The sequence below is a fragment of the Passer montanus genome, unplaced genomic scaffold (genome assembly GCF_014805655.1).
Source record: "Passer montanus isolate IOZ18808 unplaced genomic scaffold, ASM1480565v1 scaffold9, whole genome shotgun sequence".
Classification (NCBI taxonomy): Eukaryota; Metazoa; Chordata; class Aves; order Passeriformes; family Passeridae; genus Passer; species Passer montanus.
Window position 1 is genome coordinate 12,575,223 of NW_024374367.1, and position 26,922 is coordinate 12,602,144.

The window sequence follows — 26,922 nt, forward strand, 5'->3', positions numbered from 1 at the left end:
TCTGAGCTCCTGGAGCCAGAGCAGAAAAGCACTCCTTTTTAACTCTCCTTTTTAACTCTCCCAGTGACACTGATGTGATTTATTTGATTTATTCCCCACAGCACATCCGCTTGCAGGTCTGTTTCCTCAGGCTGTGGGAAGGGACTTGTGCTGTGTCCACACTCCCAGGGCTCCAGATCCTCAAAAACCCAAAGCCCTGGAGCCCTCACTAACACATTTTCTTTCATCTTTAATTCAGGACACCCTGCTAATCTGAACAATATAATTGATCTTCTATGTGTTGGACCAATCCATCACGAGATGAGCACAGCTGTCTGCCTCAGTCAAGAGCTGGTGTGAACAGTCTTGAGATATTTATACACACACACATCTGTTTTCAGCTTATTCTCACTGATTTGGCATTGTCTGTACAAATGAACAACTTTTGCAGCCTGCCCCCCAATTGGTCATCTTAGCAGTTATTTTTAAAAGCTTGCTAATATTTGAGCTATCACCCAGTAAAAGAAGTAGCAGCATAAAATTCATGAAGCATCTCTGTGTCTCATCTCATTCCCAACAGGAAATTAGGAGAGAGACATTACACAGCTCTATTTTTGGCAAAACCATACTGAGAGAGACTGGGAAACAATAAAAATCCAGCATCCCAAATTCACTTGTACTGTCTGTACACAAGTAAGCAGCAAAACCTCAAAAACTGAGAGGATTGAAAGGAGACAAACACTTTCCACTGTAGAAATACAGTTACATCAAAACACTGCAGCTCTCCTAATTCACAGGCTGTCAGCAAGAATCTGATTCACCCAAATCTTCAGTAAAAAAGGCAGATAATGAAGGGAAAGAAACAATTCTCAGAATATTCATGTGTGGAAATTAAAGCATATGGTGAGATTGTAGCTCTACACAGAAAATTAGCATTATCATAAAGGTTTCATTAGCTGGGAGGAAACAACATGTTGTCCTCCCCTTTTGTCACAAAGACAAATTCTCCACCTAAAATCATCAAAGCAGATTTTCCAGAACATCCATCCTTTAAAAAGAAAATTAGCAAGGCAGAGAAAAAAAACCTACTTCTTGGCTACTTAGACAAATTCCCTACAATATCCTGAGCATGAATGTTTATTTGGGAAAAAAAGCACATGCAGGATATTTATGCTGTTTCTCTTGGACAGAAACATCCTCCTTATGCAAAGCTGGTTGTTACATGCAATATTTTTAGACACCCATGTGTGTCGTCCCGTTAGGGAAAAAATAAGAAAAAGAGTAATTAGACAGGGTGTAAACAGGAAATCTCAAAAAAAAACCCAAAAAAACCAAAACCCAAAAACACCCTTAAGCCAAAAAAAAAAAAGGAAAAAAAAAAAAAAGCTGTCAGAATAACACATCTCCTGAAGGGAAGCTTAGGAACGAGAATCATGAAGGCTCTGGGTCAGGAGCAAACCCCAATGTGCTGCATTCCCTCCAGGTCAGCTTTCTCCCTCTCAGAGCTGGGCAAGTTACAAAAGTCACTTGGCCTATCTGTCACTGACTTCTATTTTTAAGCCTTTTTTGTTTTAAGGTCTAGAGAAAGAAAATAAACCAAAAAAAAAGAGCCAACAAAACCCAAACCCTACAAACTCTCTGGCCAAAGAAGAGAGGATTACACGTAAGCTGCACATAATTATGGCAAAACTGGGAGCTGTGTCTGCCAGGGACAGGCTCAGAGCCCTGTCCTGCATCCCAGCTGCTCTCCCTGGGGATGTGCCATGGTTTGGGCTCACACACACTGCACCACTGAGCAAGTGCAACCTGCCCAGGGACGGGGGGGCTGAGCCAGGCTCCTGCAGCCACCTCAACACTCATCAGCAGAGCTTTAAAACCACCCACATCCAGCAAGGTTCCGCATCTCTAATGCTCTGAACTCCATGAGAAGTCTTTTGGAAGGAGCAAACCTCTCCCCCTGGTTCTCCTGTTTCCTTCCTCCCAAGGTAAACCCCTTTGTTCAGGCCTGGGTGCTCCTGGAAACATCCCAGTGTGACACCAGGGATCTGGTCCCAGGTGCACTGAACTGTGCATGTTATTTCCATGAGCTCCTGGCAGGGTAACTGTGTGAAATTAAACTTCACTGGCAGATTAATAGCTCCAAAAGGTATTTTATAGGTAGGAAAAAATCACCTGTACTGATGCATCCAGTGATGAGAGAGAAAAGGGAACCATTTTCACTACATAAATGGCCAGCACACAGCCTTAAACCTGCAGTTTGAAAAGTGAGAAATTGGACTGTGGCACGCCATTAGTACATAGATTATAAAAAATGGCTAATTTATTCCTGAATCAGGCACACCACAGCAGCTCAGGCAGTCAGAGCACTGGAGACAATAATACAGGTAACAAAAAGCAAAATTCCCTCTGCCAGAAGGCAGTGCTGTCCCTTTGCACACTGACTTCACAAAGCCTGTGCCTTGAGGGCATCCCAAAATGCTTCCATCCTGCTTTTGGCAGTGGCACAGAGGCAGCAGCTCTACCTTCCAGGTGCACAAGCCTACAGCACCAGCCTGGATCTTTAAAGGATTTCATGTCCAAATCCCCACCTGAGCTGCACTTTACCACCCATTAAAGCATCACCAGTAATTTCTTGTAAAGGTTCTGTTTTTTTAATGCAAACTTCTCTTCTGTATCTCATAAGCCTGTAAGCGATTTCACAGCTTAATACTGAATCCCCCACACTTCAGGTTTTCATTGGCATTTAGGTGTGTTTTTTCCTTTGATTCTGAAAGCATTTAGGATCAACTCCTCAGCTGCCTCAGATCAGCACTGCTTCATTGACTTTGGTACAACCAGCCAGCTTATGTCTGGCCCTGAACGTGCACAGCCTGATCAAAATGTGAAATCACATGCAAGAATGTCTTGCCATAAGGAGCTGCCCCAGCCAGGCACATCTCAGGAAAATAAAAGCCTGTGCCTGTCCTTCTGGAAGGAAGGGGCCTGCATGCAGCTGGGGGGAAGAGGGAAAAAGTTATAATGGTTGAAATGACCTCAGAGTTTCCTGGTGTGTCTGTTGGGAGAGCAAAGCTTCATCATGTTCCAGCACTTGGAGTCTCTCAGAACTTGAAGGAATAAGCAGGAAAAGAACGGACAGAAGTTTGGGGCTATACCAGCATTGCTGTGGAAGCTTTTTAAACAATCTGCAGAGATCTCCAAAGACACCATGATGCACACTCTGGGGAGCCTGTCTGCAGCCCACAGGTCTGCCCTGACCAGTGTGGGTGGCATCACTCAGTGCCCCATGGTGGGAGGTGCTCAGGGTCAAACTGATGGATGAGGATTGGAAATGCTCCACTCTCCCACGAGTGCAGATCTGAGGAAGGGAAGCATTGCTCCAACCCACTGCCCCATCCCACCCCACTGTGTGCCTCTCCTCCAGCTCCTTTGCCTCAGAGCAGGGCAGTGCCCTCCCCTCTGGACTCACTGATAGCTCCTGCAGGGCCCAGTGGGTCAGCCCTGGGTCCAGAAACTCGAGTTTCCCCAGTCTCTGCTCACACCAGCCAGTGTGTTCCTGCCACAACACCACAGCCTGGCTCACACAGACACAATAAACCTGCAGTGATCCCTTGCAGGGCAGGGGCAGAGCTCCCACCAGCTTTATGGGGGCAGACCATGTCTGCAGACATACTGCCTCTCCTTCCTAATCTTCAAGTCATAAAGAAGCCTTTGGCTGAAGTCCTGTCTCCAGTGTAGTCAATTAATTTTGCCATTAATTTTAGTAGGGTCAGGGTTTTGCCTTAAATCATTTGTTATCTCACTATTAACCTTTAACAGAAGCCAGTATCTGCTTAATGTTAAATAGCCAGTGGTGCTCCACAGTGGCTGGCTACATCTTCCATCCTCTGTGCTCTGACAAACCATCCTGTAGGACCAACCAGGTGACTCCAAGTGCCACCCCCATCCTCCCAAGGGCTGCAGAGGCCACCTGGGCTCTGCACACCCCTCAGATGTTTACCCACAGCAACTGCAGGGACTGTGCAGCACAATTCCCAGGCCTCAGGATATTCTCCTTCTCAGGACCAGCCAGGCAGGGACAGACACTTAAAGCCATAACTGAATGACATGCACAGAAATGTTTTAAGATGAGACAGGCTGGAGAACAGTGCAGGCTTTGCACTTTGATGCCCCTTTGATGACGCTCTACAAGGAAATGTTGGCTCTGCTGAAGTTTGGCAGCGAGCTGGAGATAAAACACAGTGCCTGGAACAGGGGGCTGAGAGGCTGCCTGGGTTGCATGGCACCTTCCTAAAATAGCCATGAAAGCTGGAGATAGGATGAAAAACTGGCTCCTGCAGAGCATCAACTGACTTTCATGTAAGCCCCACCAGCTGAGCCAGTGAAAAAGTCTGGCACAGGAACAGCCCAAGTGCTCTCCCTCACTGCAGGCACTGGGCTTTGCAGGGCCACGTGCCAACAGACTTTCCATGCAGCCCTCCTTTTCCCCATTTATTCTATTATTCCTCATTGCAGGGGATGGCAGATCTAAGGGACTCTTTCATTCACTCCACTGATGGCTGGTACAGCATGACAGGCACAGTCTCTCGGGGTCATTGGAAAGATCCCACTCACCAGAGGAGGTCGTGGGGCTCTAAATCTCATCCTCCTTTCCCAAAATCCTCAGAAATAATGATGAGCATGCTGTAATAAGACCCCCAAAAACTGAACAAAACTAAAGAACAGCGATAAATTAAAATCCAGGAAACAAATTAATTCAATCTTCCTCAAAATAATAAATCCAGTAACCCAGCCAGGAGTTAAAGCCCTTTGCCAAGAGCAAAATATAAGCAGCAGAACTGCAGCTTCTTGCTCCCAACCAGGAGTGTGTAATGCAAAAAACTCACCCCTCTCCTCCCCATGAGGAAATCTTGCAGCGTGGCTGCCTTTCCTGATGGCTTTTTCCTGTTCTTGCCTTTGCTCCATCCCACATGGGGGTGCAGGGGCTGCTCAGTGTGCACCAGCACAGGATGAAAGCACTCAAGTGCACAGGCAGCATCAGCCCCACTGCAGGAGGCAGAGGGAAGAGCTGCTGCTGGCCCCAGACTTTCCAGCTGCCAAGCAGCACCCAGGCAGCATTTCACTTCTCCTGGCACTGCCAAAAGCCACAGGAGCTCTCTGGCAGTGTTAGAACAGATGCCGAGTCCCTCTGACAGAGAGGAGAGGTTGGCTATCCTCTGGAAGGATCAGCACCTTTATTGCAGGAGTATTCTCCTTAAAGGTGTCTCAAGCTGAAAAATGAAGTGTTTCTTGAATAGGTCATGTCATTCCAGGGGTGCTGGCATTCCATTCCTGCCACTTTGCAGTGTATTTGAAACAACAGCAAGAAAAGAACAGGAAGGCAACTCCACACTAATGCTATAAAACTATCTGGAAAATTAATAGGAAACAATCAGTAGAAATCTGCCACAAATATCAAGTCAATGAAATCCAACATCTGCTTTCCTTGGCAGCACACAGCCAGTAAATTCGTGTCTGCTGGAGCCACGCTTATCACCAGCAGTGCTGAGACACTGCAGGCAGGTCATGACTGCACACAGCCCACAGGGGTGGCTTGTTCCAGTGCAATCTCCTGGGAATTCAGGGGAAAAGGGTCTCCTGTGGGATCAGAGTGCTTTCCTGATGCCACCTGACACAACAAATGCAGGGGCTGCCCATGAAGGAGCTCTGGCAGGAGGCAGCAGCATCCTGAGTCCCTGAATGAGCAGTGCCCACAGTGGGGCAGGACTGGCCACCTGCCCTCCTGTGACCTGTCCTGACCTTTCCTCCCCAGCCAGGAGGCAAAGCAGCTAAGCTCCAGCTTCTTTGCTTAAGTCTCTGCAACACGAATCTCAGGGTTTATTCTGTGCAGAGCTTCTGGAAACTCCTGAGTTTTACCTCATCCCAGAAGCCATCCCTGACCCACTCGAACAAACTCAGCTTTCCCTGTTACAGGAACAGTTACAGAAAATTAAAAAATACCCTTATAGAAGAGTAGTTTCACATCCCTGGAGACCCACACCCTGCCCCTGATGCCTTTTTGCTTCTCCCCAGGCCTGAAGCTCTCCTCCATTTCTGATGGATTTTCACAGGATGCTCCACTATCCTATCCAGCACCTCCCTCCTCAACCCTGAGTTGGCTTTTTGAGGGAAGCCTCTCAAAGCAGGAGACACACACAGAGCAAGCCCTGACCAGATTATTGCCATCCCCTCCAGGCATCATCTCATCCTCTGAAGCCATCTGGAATCTCTTCTTCTCCTGGCCCATCCAGGTCCCTGCACCCAGCATCCCCCCCTTGGACTTTTCCAGCCACTCATGCTTGGCAAGAGCCCCTCAGGAATCCAGATGCCAGCCTTGGACTGACATCAGGTAAGGAGGAGATGAAAAACAATTTAAAAAGAAGGCGAAAGCACAAGTCCTTTAAATCTGCCACTCTTTAAAAAAAAATTGCAGAGAGCAAATAAATAAAGCAAGAGAAGCCACACCAGTGGGTATGGGCTGGAGCAGGCAGCGAGCAGCGTTTCTGTGGAGGCGAGGAGCCAACATTCCCAGTGCCAGCAGCTTGCCAGGCACGCAGGGGGCTGATCCAGATGGTTCCACATTTCACTTTTAAAGCAAAACAAGTGCCTTGGATCAAAGGCTCTTTCTCAGCAGCCGTTACTCCCCAGCTCTGCGTGCACTGCTGCATCTCCAGGCCATCTCTTCCCAAGGGTTTTTTAGGGGGTGAGAGAGAAGGGGACCTTATGAGGAGATATTTAATAGTTGCATGCTGAAAGGAGTTACTGTACCAGGCGCCAAGCGCCTTTTCTCGGGACTGAATCTGTGCTTTGTTTGGGTTAAATCATATCTCAGAGCAGCCCATAAGGGTAATCTCTGAAAAGGAGTTTCTCTCTAACCAGAAGTTAGAGATCTTTGCTCCAGCTGCAGCAAAGTTACCAGAATCCAGCTTGGATTTAGCCCTTTGCTGAAGTAGCCAAGGCAGCATTTACAACAAAGGCAGGAAAAAGCAGCTGTAAATGCTGGGATAAACAAACAGCCCCTTATCTCCTCAATGGAGTGCAAAAGATGCAAAGAAATTTTTATGGACTGATCCTACAAGGCAAAGAGAAAAGCAAGCAAAAAGGTTCAACCTACCCCACCCCAAACTTTCTCTGCTCTGTGCTGCTTCCTGGCTCTCAGCTCCGAGCTCTGCATGATGTTTAACTGAGGACACACTGCAAGGGCACTAAATAACATTATCTGTCACTGTTAAGCATCAGAAATTAAAATACAGCCTCTTACCTCCACATTTCACAGCCAGCTGGTTTAAATGGACTCGAGAAACCCAAGAAGTGCTCCCAGTGTGCATGCACTAAGCCTTCATGTTTTCTGCACATCTGAGCTGGGGGAAGAAGGGAGACACGATCCCGGACTTCTTCCGTTGCCATATAATCTGAAGGAAGTGACCTTCATGTTTGTTGCTTTGATTACAGATTCAGAAACAAAAGCCCTTCCAGAGTGAGTCAGGGGACACAAAGAGTTGAAATGGGATTGTTAAAAATGGGGAAGCATTACAATTGTGGTTGGTTTTCTTTGGTGGTTTTTTTTTTTTCCTGTCTGTGATATTAACCCCTTTATTATAAAACAAAACTGAATGAACAAGCAGGAGTCACTGACCAAAGGCACAGCACAGGTGCCAGCCCTGGGGCAGGGAGACCCCTCGGTGTAGGATCTGTGTCACAGCAGTGGCTGGGGACCCCCATGCTGGCAGCTCTGTGCTGGCTGGGAGCTGCCACCACCCCTCCCAGCCTCTCCACCCCACTCACTCCTATCCTTTGTGTAAAAACTTGGCACAGCACTAAAACTCAGCCCCAGTCTGAGCCCCTTGGAGCAAGGCTGAGCCCTGTGGCAGCAGGGACCAACCCATCTGAAGGGATGCAGGGTCAGAGACAAGCAGAGCTTTCTCAGCACAGCCACCCTCGCCCCATAAAGTGATCCCTCCACTGTCCCCCCTGCAAGAGACACCCCAGGTACAGCATTCCCTGGACTTCCCAAACTGCTCCCCAAAGCACAGCTCTGCTGCTCTGGGGAGGGAACTGAGGGCGTGGGCACAGCTCACAGCCCTGGCTATCAGTGTGAACTTGCTCCTGCTCCACAGGAGTGCACTTTGCTGCTGGCAGAGGAGCAAATCATCTACCTGCTGTTGTGCTGCTCCTCTGCAGGCTGCTCTCTGTGTGCCAAACACCGAGCTCTGCTTGGATTCCCTGATCCCTTCCCCACTGGCACATCAATCCACAAGGCTCCACACACAGCAGCACAAACTGTGTAACTGTGTCAGGCAGAGCACAGGTGTCACACAGGCACAAAACAGCTCTCCTCAAAGAAAACTCAAACAACTGACACTGAAAATGAAAAAAACCAGAACAACAAAGAACTGTGCACCCAAATCCAGGAAGCTGCAACTTCCAGAGTTCCACCCTGACCTTCAGGCAGGTACACAAGAGGCACAAAGTCTCAAATTTACACATGCAGTTACCCCAAAAATCTCAATGCTCTATTCAGTTATTTATGCTCTCAACTGAGCAGTCACTATGCACACAGAGGACAAACTATGAAGACACTCCCAACCCATTTTTTAAAATCCAGGGATCTATTTTAATAGAAAAAAAAAAATTAAGTTCAACACCTGGAACAAACTACTTTGTTCTTCCCAGAATGAAAACGGGTCAAACTTTGGACAGCAACATCTCAGATGTGGCTCCCTCTTTTCAAAGATTCTGAGGCCCCTTGGCCCAGGTGAACTCCCCCAAACAGGAGGCTCTGTGCCAGGTGTTTGAGGCCAAGAACAGGTTCTGGAAGCTGCAGAGCACTGTGTAAGGACAGAGCCTTTCCAGCAATGCTGGGAGAGAAGCAGCACTGCCTGGCCCACCCATCACACAGGGCGAGTCAGCCTGCTCCCCTCGTCTCCCTGAATAACCATCAACAATCCAGACACCTCCAGGGAGCAGCTACCCCAGACACGGGGATGCAGTGAGGTGCCAGAGGTGTCTCACCCTCCTTATTTAATTCAGAAGAACCAGCTTTGATCAAATAACCAACCCTTAAATAGCTGCAGACAAAAAGAGTTGTCTTTTTTTCCCCAAGTTATTTTGTAAAAGCCAACGTTCTCATAATCATGAGACTACAAAAGCTTTCCACTCTAAGCCCAATATCACAGGTTTCATGAAAAAACCATAAGCTGGCCCCACATCAGGCAGGAGGGTGCCAGGTCAGGTCCAGCCAGCTGGTCCAGACTGCACCAGCAACCTAAGAGACAGTTTTGGGAGAGGATTTCAGAGCAACAAACTTGCATTTGTCTCCAAAACAGACTCCAAAGCCCCAAAAATAAGATGGAAAATAGACAGTGAGTCATGTTTCCTTAGAGAAATGATGTGAAGGTTACCTGGGTGGTGCCAGCTTCTGCCCTGCTGGGATAACCACAATGACAGGAATAGCTGCTGGAGGGAGAGCACAGCTCCTCAGAGGATCCATGGCTTCCAAACAAACACAGACCAGGGCTGCACAATTCAGCTGTACAGAGAGCTTTTTTTAACTGAGAAAAATTCGAGTTTAAAAGAAATACAGCACATCTCTAAGAGGCAGGAAGCTGCTGGAGTTGAGCACAGGGAAATTCTGCAACTCTGAGGCATGAATGAGCCGAGCTTGGGGACAGCAGTGCCACCTGAAGGGAGACCCTACAGGGAATGCAGTACACTCCAGCCCCCCCAGCAAGGTGAACAGATGCACTGAGCTTGATACAAGAGAGGAATTACTGCCACTTTCACTGTGGCTTAACAAACACCAGGCTGCTCCAAACCTCACATCCTCTGCCCAGCCCACACCTCCCTGCCCAAAAAGCACTGGACCAGCCAAAGGTGGAGCCAGGATGCCCAGGAGGCAGCACATCCCCAGCAGTGCCAGGGGTGGAAGTGCAGTGACTTCCACAGCCCCATTCCCAGCTCTGCTGGCACCACTCTCCTGTGGCCAGCAGGGAGATGCACTCTGGGGCACCCATCCCCAGGGCAGCACCTACCCCACATCAGCTGGAAAAGCAACAAAAACATCACAGTCTTAATCCTAGCACTGCTTGGACTGTCAAAGGTGACTTTTAATGGCTAAATCCAGCACATTCAAAGTTTTCTCAGCTTTTTGATGACACTTGTCCTCCCCATCTCCTTCCCCAACACACCACTGCTGCATGTTTAAATGAATGACAGATCAATTAGTGGGGAAAAGTGTACATGTGTATTTGTGTGTGGGAGGGTATTTAAGCTAATATATTCCAGCACTGATAGCTTTATCCTCTTTGCAGTCTCTGAGAATGAACTGGCCTCCATCTGTACAGAAGATTAGTAGAATTACTAATCACTAATTATGACTCAGAGGTTTTAAGAGCAATGCAGACTGTACAAGGGGTGGCCTGATTTTCAGAAAATGAGGGGACAAAGATAGCACAGTGTTATTTTAAGCACATGGACAGTCCATCCAAGATCACGAAGTCCTGCCAGCAAAAGGGGTGACAGAGAGACAACCACAGAGCAGGATGAAAACGAAGCTTGGAAAAACCAGCATGTGCCTGAAACACTTTTAATCTTCCTTTCCATGCAGTTTGTATCCAGTCAGAGCAAGCTGGCCAGCCCCTCTGCAAAGGCCAGAATGGAGATTTATCCAGAAAAGTGCATACAGTGATACCTTTGTGCAGGACTTGCTGCCTCGGAGAAGCGGCGCCAGCGACATTCGAAATCTAATGCACTCTGTGAGCTGCGTCACATCGAGGAGGAAAAATATTTATACAGGCCCAAGTGGTTTGTGAATAGAAGGCACTGTTTGAAACTGGCACCGTGACACCCTGAAGGAAATGAGATGAAGTTCACAGTCTGGTTGTGAAGTTTGTCACGTGAGGGAAGAGGGAGAAGCCATAAAATAGAAATCATATTTTTGTTTGAATCAGCTCTCTCAAACAGAAAACGCTGTATCATGAGCTCAGATGGAAATGTATCTGGCAGAGAGCTCTGGAAAGCTGCTGTTGCAAGTGTGCAGAGCCAAGTTTAACTCTAGGCTGTCAGGAGGCAGTGCCCAGAGCTGGACCTGTTCTCAGCCCTCCCGAAGGCTCCCATGAAGTCCCAGCCATGGGGACACCTCCCCATGCCAGCTTTGGATATCATGGGAGTCTCAGCAGTGCCAGAGCTCTGCAGGTGACATATGAGCAGCATCACTGCATTAGGTCAGACCCCTTCAAAAAGAAAAACAGCTGGATGAAAGCAGCCAGAGCTAAGCTTTTCCAGGGTAACCAGTAATCCCCAGTGCACAAGTTGAAATCTTTGAAGGAACACAGACAGAGTTCTCTAAAAAGGTTTTCAAGCTCTCTTTGAAAAGCCCTGACCTGTAAGAACACCTGAGGTGCTTCTGCTGAGCCTGAGGTCTGTCTGGTGTGGAACACAAAGTCCTGCCCTGACAATGCAGCCCCAGCTTTGTGCTCTCCCTCACCACTCCAGCACTGCTTTTCATCATTGTGAAAGGAGAAAGGGAAAAAGGCACCTCCATCTGCTGTCAGCATTTTTCATAATGGAAAGCTGAGGTGTGGCAGCAGAGGAAGCATGGTGCTCACTATCCAAACCAACTACGTTAGCACTGGAGGAAACAGAAGTCAGCCACTTCCTCTCCCACCCCAGGTACCATGGGCCAGACACACGGACAAAGCTGATTTCTTCTGCTTCATCAGCAACATTTTTCACTTCATGCAGAGGAAATGACCTTTCAGAGGTTAAAAAGCACTTTGTCTAAAAGACCCAGATGAAAAGTTTACACTGTTATGCCGTAATTTATCAGCTAATTACCAGTGCAATTGGTAATTTCAGTTCCTAAAGTGCTTAATCACAGAGATGCTCCCATATCTGGCTGTACATCCAGCAGATCAACCACAATGTGCCATTGTATTCTGCAGGGAGTTTGGGAACAGTTTTCCCAATTTTTTTACCACTTTGCTCCACTTACCAGTGGAACAGACTGACTGTCACAAATTTAACCCCAACTCTAAACCATTCATGTGACCAGTTTTTATTCTATAAGAGTTAGCTGCATCATTATATCGACTTTGGTGCCATGTCTCATTCCTGCTTAACCATACTGAGGAATCACTGTGTTGTGGGATGCACTGATGGCAACTGGCATTGAGATCTCAGAGGAAAACTTTGTGTCAGTACCCCAAAGAAAACCAGGCCAGTGGTAATACAGGTAACTAAATACAGGATAAATGTTGATTCTAGAAGTCTTTGGCTTTGCAGCTGTTTATTAACCTCATTTATATAAAAATTTCACTTGGCTTTACTGCCCTATAATTAAATCTAAGACAGGTGGCCTATAAATCCAGCATGTGGAGGGTCCTGCAGAAAGCTTTCTTTGGGAATAGCATCAGGACACCTAGAAATGCCATGTTGTCCCACCTCAGGCATCAGGAGGGGCTCTGGGATGACCCCTCAAAGCCACAGCACTATGTGCCAGAGCTCCACAACAAAATACAGCCCTCAGTCCTTTTTCTAGTAGGAAATGGGAACCATTGAGTAAAAGTTCTATGCCAAATTCTCATCCAGGAATTTTCCCAAGCCCTAACAGCCCCAATAATTCATACTGACTTGCTGCTGTTAGAAAAATGACCTTTGCCAGCTTTTCTATCAGCTGTCTCTGCAAATCTGTTATTTCTAGGACAGGCTTTAAATGCTCCCTCCATGGACAAGACAATGTCCCCTGGCACACACCCCAAGGGCTCAGAGCATCAGCTCTCTCACTGTACAGCCTCTCCCCTCCTGAGGGTTTGGGGTTATTTCAGAGCTAAACGGGAAACCCCAGCAGTGCTTTGGCTCACAGCCTCCTCCAGATGAATGGGCTCTGGGCAAGCAGGACATCCCTTCTCTTCTGGCAGGTGGGACAGATCCAGGAAGCATCCTGGAGCAAGGATCAGCTCGGTGAAGTGCTTGGGCTAGGGGAGAAGTCGCTGTGCCAGTGCCCAGGTGAAACAACAGGTAAAACCTTGGAAAAGGTTTCCCACACACACACACACGCCAGAAACACAAAGGCTAAGGAGAAGGTGACTGACAAAGGCTGGTTTGTGCTTGCTGGGGTGGGTTTTAGTTGTGCTTAAAGCTGCTAAGGCAGGTAAGGGCTTTATGCTGGCAGAGAGGATTTGAGCCTGCCCTGCCAGCCCCGTGACCACCTCTGCACCTGCCAGCTCCCAAACACAGCTGGGGACCCTGCTCAGACACACAGAGGTGTTTGTGGCTTCTCTGAGCTGCAGCTCAAGCTCAGCTCTCCCACCAGGCCACCAAGAATTTTGTATTTTAGAAAGACTAAAAATCCCCCTCACCGCAACAACACACGTAGCACCCCAAGGAGAAGGAATCCTGCTTGCTTTCCTTTCTCCACAAAAATGTACTCATGATTAAACAGAGACTTGCTGGCAGCATCCAACTCACACAAAAATAGCCAGTGTTACACAAAACGTGACCCCCAAACACTGATCAAAGCAAACTGAGGCTTCCAAGTGCCTGTCACCTCACCCTGCCCTGCCTGTCCCCTGCATGCAGCTCAGTGAATAAGTTCTGCCTGGTGTCCTGGTCTGTCACATCATGCACAGTCCAGGGAACCCTCAGAGAGGGGAAAAACCCACATTTAGCCAAAAGAACCTCTGTATGAAACCCATGACATTTTTCACATCTGGAATATCAATGCAAAGCTACAGAAATGTGAGTGCTCCCCATGAAGCCAAATTGGGAAATGTTGAGCACCTGTCCAGGGATTAATTTTACTAAGAACACAGGGCAAAAAGGTGTTTTCATGTGGCTGCAATAACTAGAGGACTTCTAGGAGAAAATCTGAGAGGACAAATAGCATCCCTGGCAGGCAGGAGTGCTGCTAAACCCTTTCTACAAAGAACATGAGAACAGAGAAAAACAATTTGCTCAAGACAATGCAGGATCTGTGGTAATGATGGGACACAAAATCTCACACCCAAGATTAGAGTCCTGTCCCACAGACACTGCAACATCCACTTCCTCAGAGAAACAACCCCATGGAGTGCTCTGCACTGCTTCTTTTGCTGCTGTGTTGCTCCACTGAGCCTGAAGTGAAGAAATGCAACCCAGGGTGGCTCAGAGTTCCTCCCTGTATGCAGGGGTCACACAGCCACTGTCTCTAGCTGTTTCCATAGCTTGAAGTGCTTAAAAAATTAAGAAAACAAATTTGATTCCTGCAAGGCTGTGGTATCTGAGCAGCTGGGTGACCTTTAACGCTGTGTGCTCAGTCCTGCACTCACTGGACTCAGCCAGAGGCTTGAGCAGCTGAGAGCCAAGACTTCAGCACAAAAAGCAAAGTGTTACACAACCCAACAAGGAAGAGCTGCAGGGCATTCCTTCAGCCATCCCTTTAATACACCCCAAAATACCACTAGCAAATTCCTGGTGTTAAAATGTGAGAGTTGCTTTGCTCCTGCCAGGTTTCACCTCCCAGGGAAAGCTCAGAGCAGCAGGTGAGGAGCAACAGGTCCCTGCACGTCCTCAGCAGGACAAGCTGTGGGCAGAGGGGAAGGGGCACTCCCTGTCCACTTCCCTGGCTCAAGGTCTGCCTGGTAGGATGAGAGAAGAAGCAATCTCCTCTTTTCACCCATTTTCACACCCCCACTTTCAGACACAGGCACATATCAGTGATGCTTTTCATAAAGAAAAGGCAGGACAAAGCAACCACTGGGACACAGTAAGCTTGGGCAGAGATACAGCTACACTTTGTTTTGGAAAAATCTCTTTGCACCTCAAGCCAGCCATCAGAGAATGGCAGCTGAACAGGCTGAATACAGCTGTTGTCAGAGCTGGTCCTCTCTGAGTCTTTATTCCAGCCCTGGAGGGATGGGGTTTTACCTCCATAGGGATGCACTGGAGAGGGAAGGCAGTCTAGGCTGCATGCTCTTTATGTGAACAGATGCTGAAAATAACCAGCACAGCACAGGTGCAGCTGGATTTTACTTAGAGAGGAAGAAGAGAGTCAGGGCTGCATCCCACCACATCCCTACAGGTCAGTAAAGGTGGGCAAAGGAAGAGCAATGACACTTTTACTCCTGCATCCCCTAACTAGTCATGATCCACACATGGATCCATAGCCACAGTGACACCTGTGTCACACCCATCACACAGTGTTTCCATACATGATCTGCCCAAGGCACATTCAAGCACTGGTAGATCTACCACTGCAAAGCTGCTCTCCCACTCCTGAGCCTTCCCTAAAGCTAAATACCAACAGATCCCTTTAGGATTAAACAGGCACAGATGTCCTCTTAGCAGGACTTTCCCATGGAAGTTGCATCCTGGTGGCTCTGGAGAGCTGTTTGCTACGAGCTGTGCCATTTCTGTATTGCAACACACCAGGGAGAGGGGAGAAGCTGCTTTGAAGCATTCACCCTGATGTGGCAAACACACACGGTGAGGCTGAGAGCAGGCACGCAGCAGCACAAGTTCACATGTGAGACAGAAATGCAGACACACAGAAATAAATAACTGCCAGCAAAAACAGACTGGAGAAAGAGTGACACCACCCTCACTGCCAGTGGATGCCACAGTGACTGAAAGTACAGGGCTGTGTTTAAGGGGAGCCCCCCGCTGCCATTCCAGGACCCAAGCAGCAATCCCTCTGCCATGCACAGGACTATCACGTTACAAGCTGTGACACAAACACAGCAGAAAAAGCCGAAGCCAGTCTCTCCCATGGGAGCAGAGGAGCTCCTAGAGCTCTGCCCCGAAACCCCGAGGGCAAGGATGGTGACAGCAGCCAGAGGGGCTCCCAGGGTGGGCTACACGGCGAGCAGCCGGCTGCCACAACACTTGTGCATCGACTGACAGAACACATCTGGCACAGAAAACATCTCCCCCAAACCCTGAATCAGGGCACAGAGCCGGCACTTGGAAAGCAATACCGGGACCAGCTCAGAACCTTTCCCTCGATGCTCTCCATCCATCCACCCCAGGCACGGAGCGAGAACGCGCACCGGCGCAGGTGCCGGGATGCCGTTCCAAGGAAAAGCCGGGACGCTGAGCAAGGGGTTTTTTTTCTATTTTACCTGGTAGACATCGCGGAGGCCACACCAGGCTCGCAGCGCCTGCCGGCACGCCCGCAGCCGCGCCGCGTAGCACCGGCGCAGCGCTGCCACCGTCACCGTCCAGAGCAGGCGGCTGCCGCCCAGCAGCAGATCCTCCACGCCGCACATCAGCACCGAAGCCATCCGCTCCGCCGGGCACACGAACTCCTGCCTCGCTCAGGCGCCCGGCATGAGGCTGCCCGGCTCCGCTGTGCTGCGCAGAGCCGCGCTCAAGCCTTGAAACAAACTCCTCTTTCACGGCGCTTCCTGGGCAGGTTCCCAGGCATGCCCCGGCTCCTGACGCCCAGCCAGCGGCTGCAGTAGCTCAGCCCTACCAGCAGCTCACACAGCAGCCTTGTCCTTAGCGGCTTATATAAAGCTCTGTTAAGCTGCGCTAGCTACCGCTATGTTTTCTAATTAAATGTTAACCCTTTTGCCATAAGCGCCCTGACAACAGCCCCGCTGAGATGCTGCGGATGGGGAGGAAGGCGCTCAGCTTCAGTGAGCTGGGCAGGCGCTGCACACACGAATCCCGAGCTATCTGCCTCCAACACCTCATTATCCGCTATACAGGGAACAAAGCTGTCATCGCTTTCTCGCGGCTGAGCCCGTGCTCAAATTATACAGTAGAAATCCTACTTGAAAAAGGCAATTCTGGGAACCAGCAAGTGGAGGAAAGCAGGGAGGGACTGGAGGGGACGGTGGCGAATCAGTCCTGCAGAAATAGAATCGCTTGGAAGAGACCTTAAAGTTCATATTGTCCCAAACCCCCTGCTATGGGCAGGGACACCTTGCACTAGACCAGGTCACTCAGAGCCCCATCCAACGTGGCTTCGAACACAACTTGTGCCAGTGCCTCACACTAAAACAGATGCACTAACTTCTCTTCCAGCTCTGACAGCACAGAGCCATCCCTCTGTTCAACACTCCCCCCTTGGTGGTTGCATCATATGGGTAAAACACCCAAAACGTGCTTAAGTGATTATTAAACCCTACTCTTAAACTAACTCCATTAACACAACACTTGCTGCACGAGAAAAACAAAGCTGGGCATTGTCGCCGAGCTCTTCACAACAGCCCGCAGCAAATAAACACTGCCATAATAACCCACAAGAGACTCCAGCCTTGCCTTGAGCCAGTTTAAAATTAAACAGAACCCTGCCCTTCTGGGGCTTAAAGTGTTAAAGCTCCCAAGCCGAACCTTCCATTTGAGCACTCTTCCCTATTACAAGCTAAGGGAGGGTGGAAGACAAAGTATGATTAATCTGTTTAAAACCCCCCCTCAGAGGATTGGACACTTTCTAAGCTTTTTGGGACAGAAGCTGCAGGGAGTCCAACATGTTACCATCAGCACCTTGCTGAAGAAACTATTCAAGGAGCAGATTTTTGGCTAAAATCATCAGCAAGGCTGACCTGTAAGAGCAAACTCTTGTGCAGTGCAGAGAAGGGAAAGGGGCAGGAACAGCCTGCACGCAGGCTGGGTGGGCGAGCTAAACCACACCAAGCTTCCCCAGGGGCACTGCCTGCCTGTCCCAAATGTCCCCAAGGGAGGAAGACACCTGTGTGCTCACAGCAGAGTGGAAGCATTCACAATTCTTATTCTTCATTCCTTATTCATCAACCTGCTCTGAACTGCAGGAGCCGCGCGCCGTGAGCGCTGCTGTGGCAGCTGGGTGATGTAATGCTGCAGACAGATGCCTGCCTGCCTGTTTGAGACAGGCTTTGGACCTGTGTCTCCAAGATCTCCCTCTTCCCTTTCATGCATGACAGAGTGAAAGCAGCCCTGGTGCTCTTGGTGCTGGTATCCCTTGGCTGTGCTGTTGCCAGGGGGTTTGGTCACTCCAAGCCTTGCTTTCACACTGGAAAAACAAATACCACATTTCAAATGGGTAAGAACTGCTGCAAAGTGAGACCAAGCAGAGGAGGATATGGCTTCTTGTAACAAGAGCAAGCAAAGATTTGGGCTCTACATTGAAATCCAGCATCCATATTCCCACTGCAAGGGTTTTATCATCCCCTGGAATTACTTAGAGCCTGTAGCCACAAAAAAATCCTCCTCCTCCTGTGCTGCCCACCACTGTGTTTGGAGGACTTTGACAGCAATCCACAGGTACTGAAGAGAAAAGGTTTCCCTCTTCCACTGGGGGAGAGTGGTGACAAATATCCATGGGGTTATTCCAATAACCTGAGCGAGCCCCAGTGCCAGGCTGGGCAGCAGGGAATTGCCATTCCCTCACAAACACTGCTTTGGAAAGGAATCAGCCAGGAAAATCTCCAGCGGCATCCGTTCAAGTCATATCCAAATTTAAACACGGAGATAAAAAAAAAATCCATTTCTAAAAGAAAAGAAAAGGACCCTTTGGAGATAAAAAAAAAGATCCAGTTTTCAAGTGCCATTTCTAAAAGAAAAGAAAAGGACCCTTGTAGCTCAAGAAACAGTGCAGGCAACTGTCCTGTGCCAGGAAAATCCAACCAACCCACGAGGAAAAGTTTACGTGGTTTTGTGCTGTGCCTGCTGCCCTCAGTGCCTTTTTGTTTTGCCTTTTTTCCCCCATTGCCTAACAGGATTGAAAAATAAGGATGATGATTTTCTCTTTTAACAGAGCACAGCAGATTTGTGCTGGGTTTTTTTGGGTTTGTTTGCATGTTTGGTTTTTTTCAATAGCTCTACGATCCATGTATCTTTACAGTGAATTTACATTTCTGCACAGTTATTCTTTAGGCTTCACAAACTCCTGTGATCCTCAGTAGTGGCCTCAGATGCTCCATCTCAGAAAGCAGAGCCAGAGGTACTCAGGCCTTCCCTCTTCAGTACTCCTGGCTGCTTTTCCCATCAATATTCCCATCACCTTGTACAGGCTTTATGCTCCTACAATGAAGTTACAGCTCCACGGGTAGGATGGAGCAAGGCAAGAACCTTCTCTCCACTCTGATTCAGGGCACATGGACTTCAAGTCCAGTCTCATGAACAGAAACTTCACCCATTTTTTCATCCCTTGGTGACAGAACAAGAACTAAGTCCCATCTGGAGCTCACCTTCCCAGCTGACCCAAGTACAGGAGTGCACTGTCCCTTGAACCTGGATAGTGTTAAACACACACAGAAATAAAAACAGCAAAGGAAGTTTGTGGTGCAAAGAGCAGCTAAATGCAATTTAGGATATTTTTGGTGCAGTTATATGCAGCTGATGAATTATCCATTCACATCAGTCTTAGTCTTTTATTGACTTCACTCTAAGAGCCTGACTGCATGTGGGTTAGTTTGAAATACCTAAATAATACCCAGGCTCCTTAGAGTCAGAACAGAAAACAAAATTCAGCAAGGGAAAGCCAGCAGGATAAATACCCAGGTGGTTTCCAAAGGCTGTACCATCCAGATTTCTATTCTGTGAGGAGAAGGAGGGGGAGAGAGCTCTCAGAAAATGTCTTTGTAGATATATGTACCACTGTCAGGGGAGCACAAGAGACAGCTACTGCAGATCTGTTTGATGTGCAGTCATATGAACAACACAGCACTCACTGCTGATAAGGAATAAGCCTACACAACAGTGATCTAAGGAGAATGTCACTTTAAAAGGCAGTAGAAAACTTGATGTGTGGCAGACTCATGCTTCTCCTCACATTATTGACTGCAGATCCAGAATAATGAGTAATAAAAAGAACAAAGGTTTGCTACCAACATAATAGGAAAAGATGATCCCAAGTGGATTCTCAGGCTTCCTTGGATGTTATCTTCTATGCCAAAATTAATGGAACCAGGCTTAGGTGAATTGCTGCTCCTCTTTTCAAAGTTGCTCATATGAAGTTCACATGAATAAAGAATTCATTTGCCTGTGAGGCCAGAGGACAAGAGCATCAATCTGCTTTTAAATCTACAATACAGTATTGCTCCTAGATAGGACTTTTGATTAGGCATACAGGAAAGGACACACACACACAAAGTCCCTGGTGATAGCAAATGAAATTAAAGCTTTGATCATTTTCAGACTCTGAACTTTCCACAAAAAAGGTGAGTTATTGTGCAGATGCATAAAATGTCTAATTCTGCAGCTCACAGATGTCTGTCCTGACCAGAGCTTTAAAACATGCTCTAATCCATAACCTGCACTCATATTGATTACCCCTGATTGCAGCCAATATTTGTAACATTATGTAGAGTGAGCAGTAAAAATCAGGGAACACAAAATAAAACCAACCCACAGAGAGCCCTCCCAAAGTTACAAGAGACAATTCTGTTTCATGGCACACACCACTATGGACATCTGCTGTTACCTCCACCCCAAGGGCTCCAAGCCTGAAGCCCTGAGCGGGCTCAGGGCAATCAGAAGCATCACTGAGGTCTGTGCCAGAATCCAAAAACCTCCTTGTCCTCTGAATTCCCACCAGGAACCAGCTGCAGTCCCACTTCATCCTGCTTCACCCAGACGTGTTTCTCCTTTCTGTACAAATCTCTGTGCAGGTCTGCATGAAAATCTTCCCATTTTGCTCAAGTTAGAAGCCAACAGCACACAATCACACTGCCTTTAAAAATAAACTTAAGAACTGCTCAAAGGTGCTGTTTTGTAGGCGGTTTCACAAGCATGAACAACAGGATTACTTGGGAATTAGGACTTTCAGACAATGCTGAAGGCATTGTATCCCCTACAACTTTATTTTTTACATTCCTGTCATGAACCAAGCCTGTCAAGCTGTGAGCATTAATGCAATTAACCCCAAATAAAGATGAAGTGACTTTTCAAAAATTGGTTTTGCTACACTCTGGCCCTTAATTACCAACTTAAATATAAAGTGAAAGGCAGACACTGGGCACCCTCTCTTTGACGTTCTAACCTCTCAGTACATAAGATGCTTAAGCAGCAGCACCAGTGCAGAGGATAAATCTGTAATCCAACCTGCCCTGATCGAGAGCTTCTAACCCCAGATTCAACTCCTGGTACAAGTGTTTGCAAGCCAATTTGATTTCTTGAGGTTATCAAAAAGAATTAATCATAATGTGCCTCTAACTAACCTACTTAATCCTTCATATAGCACAAATCTGGGGACCTCTCAGAAATTAAGTCTACACTTCCACAAGGATTTATTTACTGCCATTCACATTATCAAATTCAATTCAGAAAGAATGAAAGGGCCATTCTCCTTTAAGGCTAACAACAGCATCCAGTGTAGCTATTTATTTAGCAGGTTCTACACCAGCAATTTCAATTCCCAGATTTTGCCCACTGAACTGCACCTGTGTCAAGTGCCTGATGTAGCTGAAAGCCTCAACTACACCCAAAATGATCCAGAGGGAGGCTGATGCCTAATGCTCCCCTCTCTGGATGAGGCACAGCCTCTAATAAGCTTATTTAACAGCAGCCTTACATATTTGTAAATGAGGTGCTGCTGTTTTCCCTCCTCTCCCAGAGCCTGGGCTGTACTATATTGCTCTACACTAATAATATAAACATAACACCGTGATGAACACATTTTTAAAGATGAACATCCACACTGCCAGAAACACAAATTTCCTGCAGTCTGGATTCCACAGTAAACTAATTAGCACTTCACATCAGAAATGAAGTGCCACAGTCTTTTAACTTTATAAATGATTAAGCAGCTGCTGTCTGATTCCTCAAACAGCAAATTTCATACCTGCCATACCCTGAAGTACAAAATCAGGTCAGGTTCAAAACAAGTAGCAGATGCTCCAGTTTCACGAGTCAGGGTTTATCATCTTGCACTGCCACGCTATCACCCTCAGAACAACATCACCCAGTTTTCAGATCACAAACCTGGCTCCTCCAGCACCCTGTGGCCAGTGCAGCAGGGCTGTAATTTAGCACAGCTCCAGTGAAACCTCACGTGCCCAAACACACAATCAGGTGGGGATGCTCAAGGAGGCTACGTGACATCTGGCAGCAGGGAGCAGGACTTCTAATGCAGGTCACTATTAGCATACACCTACCCACAAATTGTATTTAAATTTTTATAAATGTGTATTTCTAAGGCAGGAGAACTTTACGGCCTCAAAGTCAGTTTGTAACAAAAAGATACCTAGTAGGGAGAAACACCAGGCTTGTAAGGAAAGAAGGATGAGGAAATGAGAGAAAAGAGTTTGATCTGCAGCTGAAAAAGGGTTTGTCTCTATCACAACACAACAGAGCCTGTGAATGCTGTCTAAATACAGGTTTATGTCCTTTCTCAGCTGCGTGGTGGTGGCCAGCAGAGCAGGATGGGGACCAGCAGGAAGGCTGACACCCACCCAGCCACCAGCACCACTCTGGGCACAGAGAGCTGCCCAGGGACACAGCACAGCAGGTCAGGATGTGACACTGCCTTCCCTGCTCCAGGATGGGGCAGGACCCTGGAGAGCCACCCTCTTGTTCTCTGCTTTGTGGGAAGGGCTTCCTCCTCAAGGAAAGCTCCTTCAGGAGGGGACAGTCACCAGCAGTGACATGGGAAACCATCCTGCTCTTGGTTCTGCTCCCAGGTCACATCTGGAGGAAACGAGAGATCAAATGGCACAGGGTGGAAACGTGGAGCAGCCTCAGAGCTGCAGAGATTGGCACCACCAAGAGAGAGGGCTGCACCCAGAGCCTCCCTGAGACAGGAAATGATTCAGCCCCACCAGCCCCTGGGAGAGGCAGGACACCCCAAGCCCCAGCTCAGAGCTGTCCTTCTGGGAAGCATCCAGGGAAAGTGACAGCACAGAGGGGAGACTGTGGCTGCCTTTGCAAGCTGAGGCAGGAAAAGCAATTTCTCTCCAAGCTGCTGATTTGACCTACCTGAAGGTGCTGATTTCACCTCACTGCTTCCTAACTAGGTCCCAGCCTGGTAGCAGGGCACTGTCACTCCCATGCAGGCTGTGCTGTGCCTCCTGCCCCAATACCAGCCCTCAGAAATGAGAGGGGACTGCAGCCTCCAAAGAGGGACTGAGACCCTGCAGAGCAGAGGGCAAGCAGCTATCACACCCCATGAAAATAAATTATAGATACAAACACCCTCTGCATCTCCAATCTCAGTGGTCTTGTACCTCTACCTCCCCCAGACTGGCAGTGGGGAGTAATAAAGTGCACAAAACACTTCCAGCATCCTAATTTTGGAGGCAAAACTGTAACATCTTCTGTGCACTCACACACCATGCTGACAGAATTTCTACCTCCTGTGCCCCATTATTCAGGTGAGTCAGTCCAGTCCCTTCTCATCCCACCCAGCCCTGCTTGCAGCAGCTTCCCAGCAGCTGGAGCAGAGCCAGATCCCTCTGTGGCTGGACACTCCTTCTGCCCATCACCTTACTGGAGCCATGAAGTGCTTCAGGGTCTTATCAGAGACATGGCAGGGTCAAAGTGACACATCCAGCCTCACTGGTTTGTCCCTGGCAGCAGGAGGAGGGTCTCCTCCCCAGCTCTGGTCACTCAGGTGGACACCGTGCTCCCCGACAGTGCCACACCTGCCCAGCTCCCCTCAGGCACCACCAGGGATGCTGCCACTGCCCTGCTAATGTCCCAGACAAACACGGGGCAGCGTCTCCTTCATTTTCAGTCGTCAAGGAGTATTAAAGGGAGCTTGGAGAAGCCAGGTAATTACTTCTGGATGAAGTATTTCGCAGTAGATAGAAGTACGTGAGGAGCGTGGAAAACCAGGGCTGCCCCAGCTTTATGATTATTTTATAGCCTCATTAATCTGTGGCAAATGGGGCAGAATTAGTACATAACCTAAATGCTGGGCAGAGATCTACAGCTCTGTAAGATGAAGCATAAATGAGATAGTAAAGTTTCAGCACTTTTCATGATATATATGGACACAGAGACAAAAATAAGAACCCAAACCTAACAGTTTCCTGACAAAAATCTTTTAAAGAGTGAGAATAAGTTATATCTAACTCTTACAATTATATCCTCAGTGCATTCATTCTCTTAGGATGAGTAACTCAGGATGCTGTAGCCTCCAAAAAAATCATGACTCAGAGCAAAGCTCTGCCCTTGATTAGACTTTATGGGTCATGCCTAGCCCAGGAAAGGTGCACCTAGGAAAGGACTTGCCCTTCCCTATGCAGCAGATGACAGAGTTCAGATCACTGCCCTCCATCAAACATGAACCACGACAACATCTTGGATGGCTTTGTGTTTCTTCTCCCCCTCCCCAGTTCCTGGCCCCAAACCCAGCAGAGCAGAATTCACTCCTGTGGCCATTCAGCATCTGGCACAGCAGAGCACCAATACTGGCACCAGCATTCCATCAAAATCCTTATTTGAGGCAGCCCATCCCCACGGCTGCTGGCTGGCAGGGATGAGGGCAGAGCACAGCAGAGCAGCTGATGCTCTCCCAGGGCCACCAGCACCCACTCCACCTCCCCCAGGGCCCAGCCCCACCACTCCAGCCTGCTCAAGAGAATGGTCCTGTGCACATTTTTATCTGGAATTTGATCCTGCACAACCTGAAGACAACAGCTCTTGCTGCACCTGCTGGAGGTGAGGTCAGTTCAGATCCTTTGAGGCAGAGCTGTGCATTTTCCCAGCCAGGGGAGAATCACCAAGCAGTGGAAAGAGAGAGCACTTGTTAATAGAAGAGGCAAAAATTAATTGGTACTGTAAATCCATATAATAAATTGTCAGCACTTTTGGTGCTATGGAGTGATGTTTTCTGTGAGCACAGATCTGTTGCAATTGCACTTCCAGAGCGAGGAAACACAAAAACAACATTTCACAACGTCTCATCTGTTGCTACAACAATTAGTGCTTCATTTTATTAACAAACTACCTCTAAAGTGCTCATTTGCCAGCTCTGGACAAATAAATGGGCAACAACCATATAAAATTTGAAAGGAGACAGGTTGGGATGTCTTGTTAGACCAGATGAGCTCTGGTATAAAACATCTGTCAAAGGTGAGCCTAGCTTCAGTGTGGCTGAATTTGGCTGTGGAGAAGGAAACAAGCTGAGCAGCTGATGGCATTTCCCCAAAGAGGGGACACTCTGTGGCTGTGGAGAAGGAAACAGGCTGAGCAGCTGATGGCATTTCCCCAAAGAGGGGTCACTCTGTGGCTGTGGAGAAGGAAACAAGCTGAGCAGCTGATGGCATTTCCCCAAAGAGGGGTCACTCCGTGGCTGGGGGGTGCAAGGAGCAGCTGATCCAAAGCAGCAGGAGAAAGAGCAACCATTGAAAGGATGTTTTCACCCTCACAAGGCATCCAAAACAAACAAGCAGCATGCCATGGGCTGCATCCAAAGCCCATGGAGACCAGGGGAAAGCCTCCAGCTGCCTCAATAGGCTCACGGGGAGGCCGGGCATGCCTGGGGAGCTCCAGGAGCTGCCCCCCAACAACACACCCACTCCTCACCTCCTGCAGCTCCTCCTGCCACTGCTGCTCTGTTCTCAGCCCCAGCAGCCATTCTGCAGTCATTAGCTATTCAAGCCACCCAAATTATATTAAATACACTTATATATATATTTTTTTTTTCCTACACAGCCCCAGTAACTCACACAGGTCATGAATGCATTGCTGGCGTAGCTGTGGCCCACAAGATCTGCACCAAAATCCTGACCTCTGCTTCTGTGCTTCACAAGGCTCCTTCTGGAGCCACCACACAGCTCAGTCCTGCCCCAGCTGCCACCCTCTTGTCCAGGAGCTGGACGAGAAATCTGCACTAATACTCCAGAAATTCCAAGTTCTTCTCACCAAGACAGGTCAAGCTTAGTAACACATTTAACGTTCAAGCTGAGCAAGCCTCCTTCGAAAGCCACAACTCCTGATCCAATTTTCCCTCCTTTTTTTCTGAAGAAATCCCCAAGGGAAGGGCCTGACGCCAGCAGCGCTATCAGACTCTGCAGGGTGGGAGCAGTGACGTGGGGAAATGTCAGAAACACACACAATGAGAGAGGAAGAGGGAGGGAAAGGCAGAGGGACAGCTGGCATGGCCAGGGGGGCTGAATCAGCTTGTTGAGGTCAGCAGGACCTCGCCCCTGTGGGAAACAGGGAGAGGAGCTGGGCACGGAGCCCTGTCCCTGCCAGGTGAGCTCACCCACACCTCACCCCCTTCTCACAGCCAGACACAGGGGCACAGCACTCCCCCCTTGCCAGCACTTCTGTCCCCACAGCTGCTGACATGGCCAGATCCACAGGAAAAACTGTGCAACCCCTTGTCCAGCACGTGTGGAGGGTGAGGACAAGGGTGCAGAGGCAGGGGTGCTGCTCAGCCCAGTCTCTCATTTTGCAGCTAAATGGGGACAACAGAAGGGGAGAGGCAATGGTAAAGCCCATTCCCCCATTTTGCCAAAGGCTTGATAAAACAGGCTGTTAAAACTCAATATAGTTTGGATCCAGTGTTTTCTTCTGGTTTTTAAGTCCTTTTAGCTTTTCCCTCATCACCTTGGCAAAAAGGGAAGCAGAGCAGACATGTTCAGAGTGGGGCTTTAGCCCAGCCAGGCTCCCCACAGTTTCCTAATCTCTCTTCTGGCCATCCTGCAAGAGCATGAACTCCCCAATGGGGGTCAATCTGAGAACATTCATACACTTTAAAAGTTATTCCTGCTATAATGGGCACAAATGAGAATTCTGCATTTGTTAACAACTATCCCAGGCAATAACTTCAGCTCCCCCCTCACTTCCAATGGAAACAATGCAGACTGAGGACTGAGTAGCACTGTTGGCAGAGAAATTTTTAAATGGATAGATAAGAGGGGCTAAAATGGCTTCCTAAAAGAAGAAATCCCATTGCTTCCCTCTCCCTGCCCCTTGGGATGTAAAGCAGACTTGCAAACTTGCCCTTGCCATTATCAGAGCTGTGATTCCATCAGCTTTTCATGGTCCTAATTA

The 26,922-nt window shown here is 48.3% G+C and overlaps 1 protein-coding gene across 6 annotated transcripts in view; it reads right to left on the reverse strand.

Annotated features, from left to right (window-relative positions):
* The window catches only part of FRMD4B (FERM domain containing 4B), a 132,975-nt gene that overhangs the window by 63,561 nt on the left and 42,492 nt on the right, over positions 1-26,922 (reverse strand). Inside the window, exon 1 of one of the 6 annotated variants that reach the window (XM_039695380.1) lies at positions 16,113-16,563. The exons of 4 other annotated variants lie outside the window; for them this stretch is intronic. In XM_039695380.1, the coding sequence (XP_039551314.1) occupies positions 16,113-16,274 (162 nt within the window). In that variant the 5' untranslated portion in view covers positions 16,275-16,563. Of the gene's footprint in view, positions 1-7,276; positions 7,307-16,112; positions 16,564-26,922 lie in introns of those variants that run through there. One more of the 6 variants, XM_039695384.1, reaches the window with a different exon arrangement.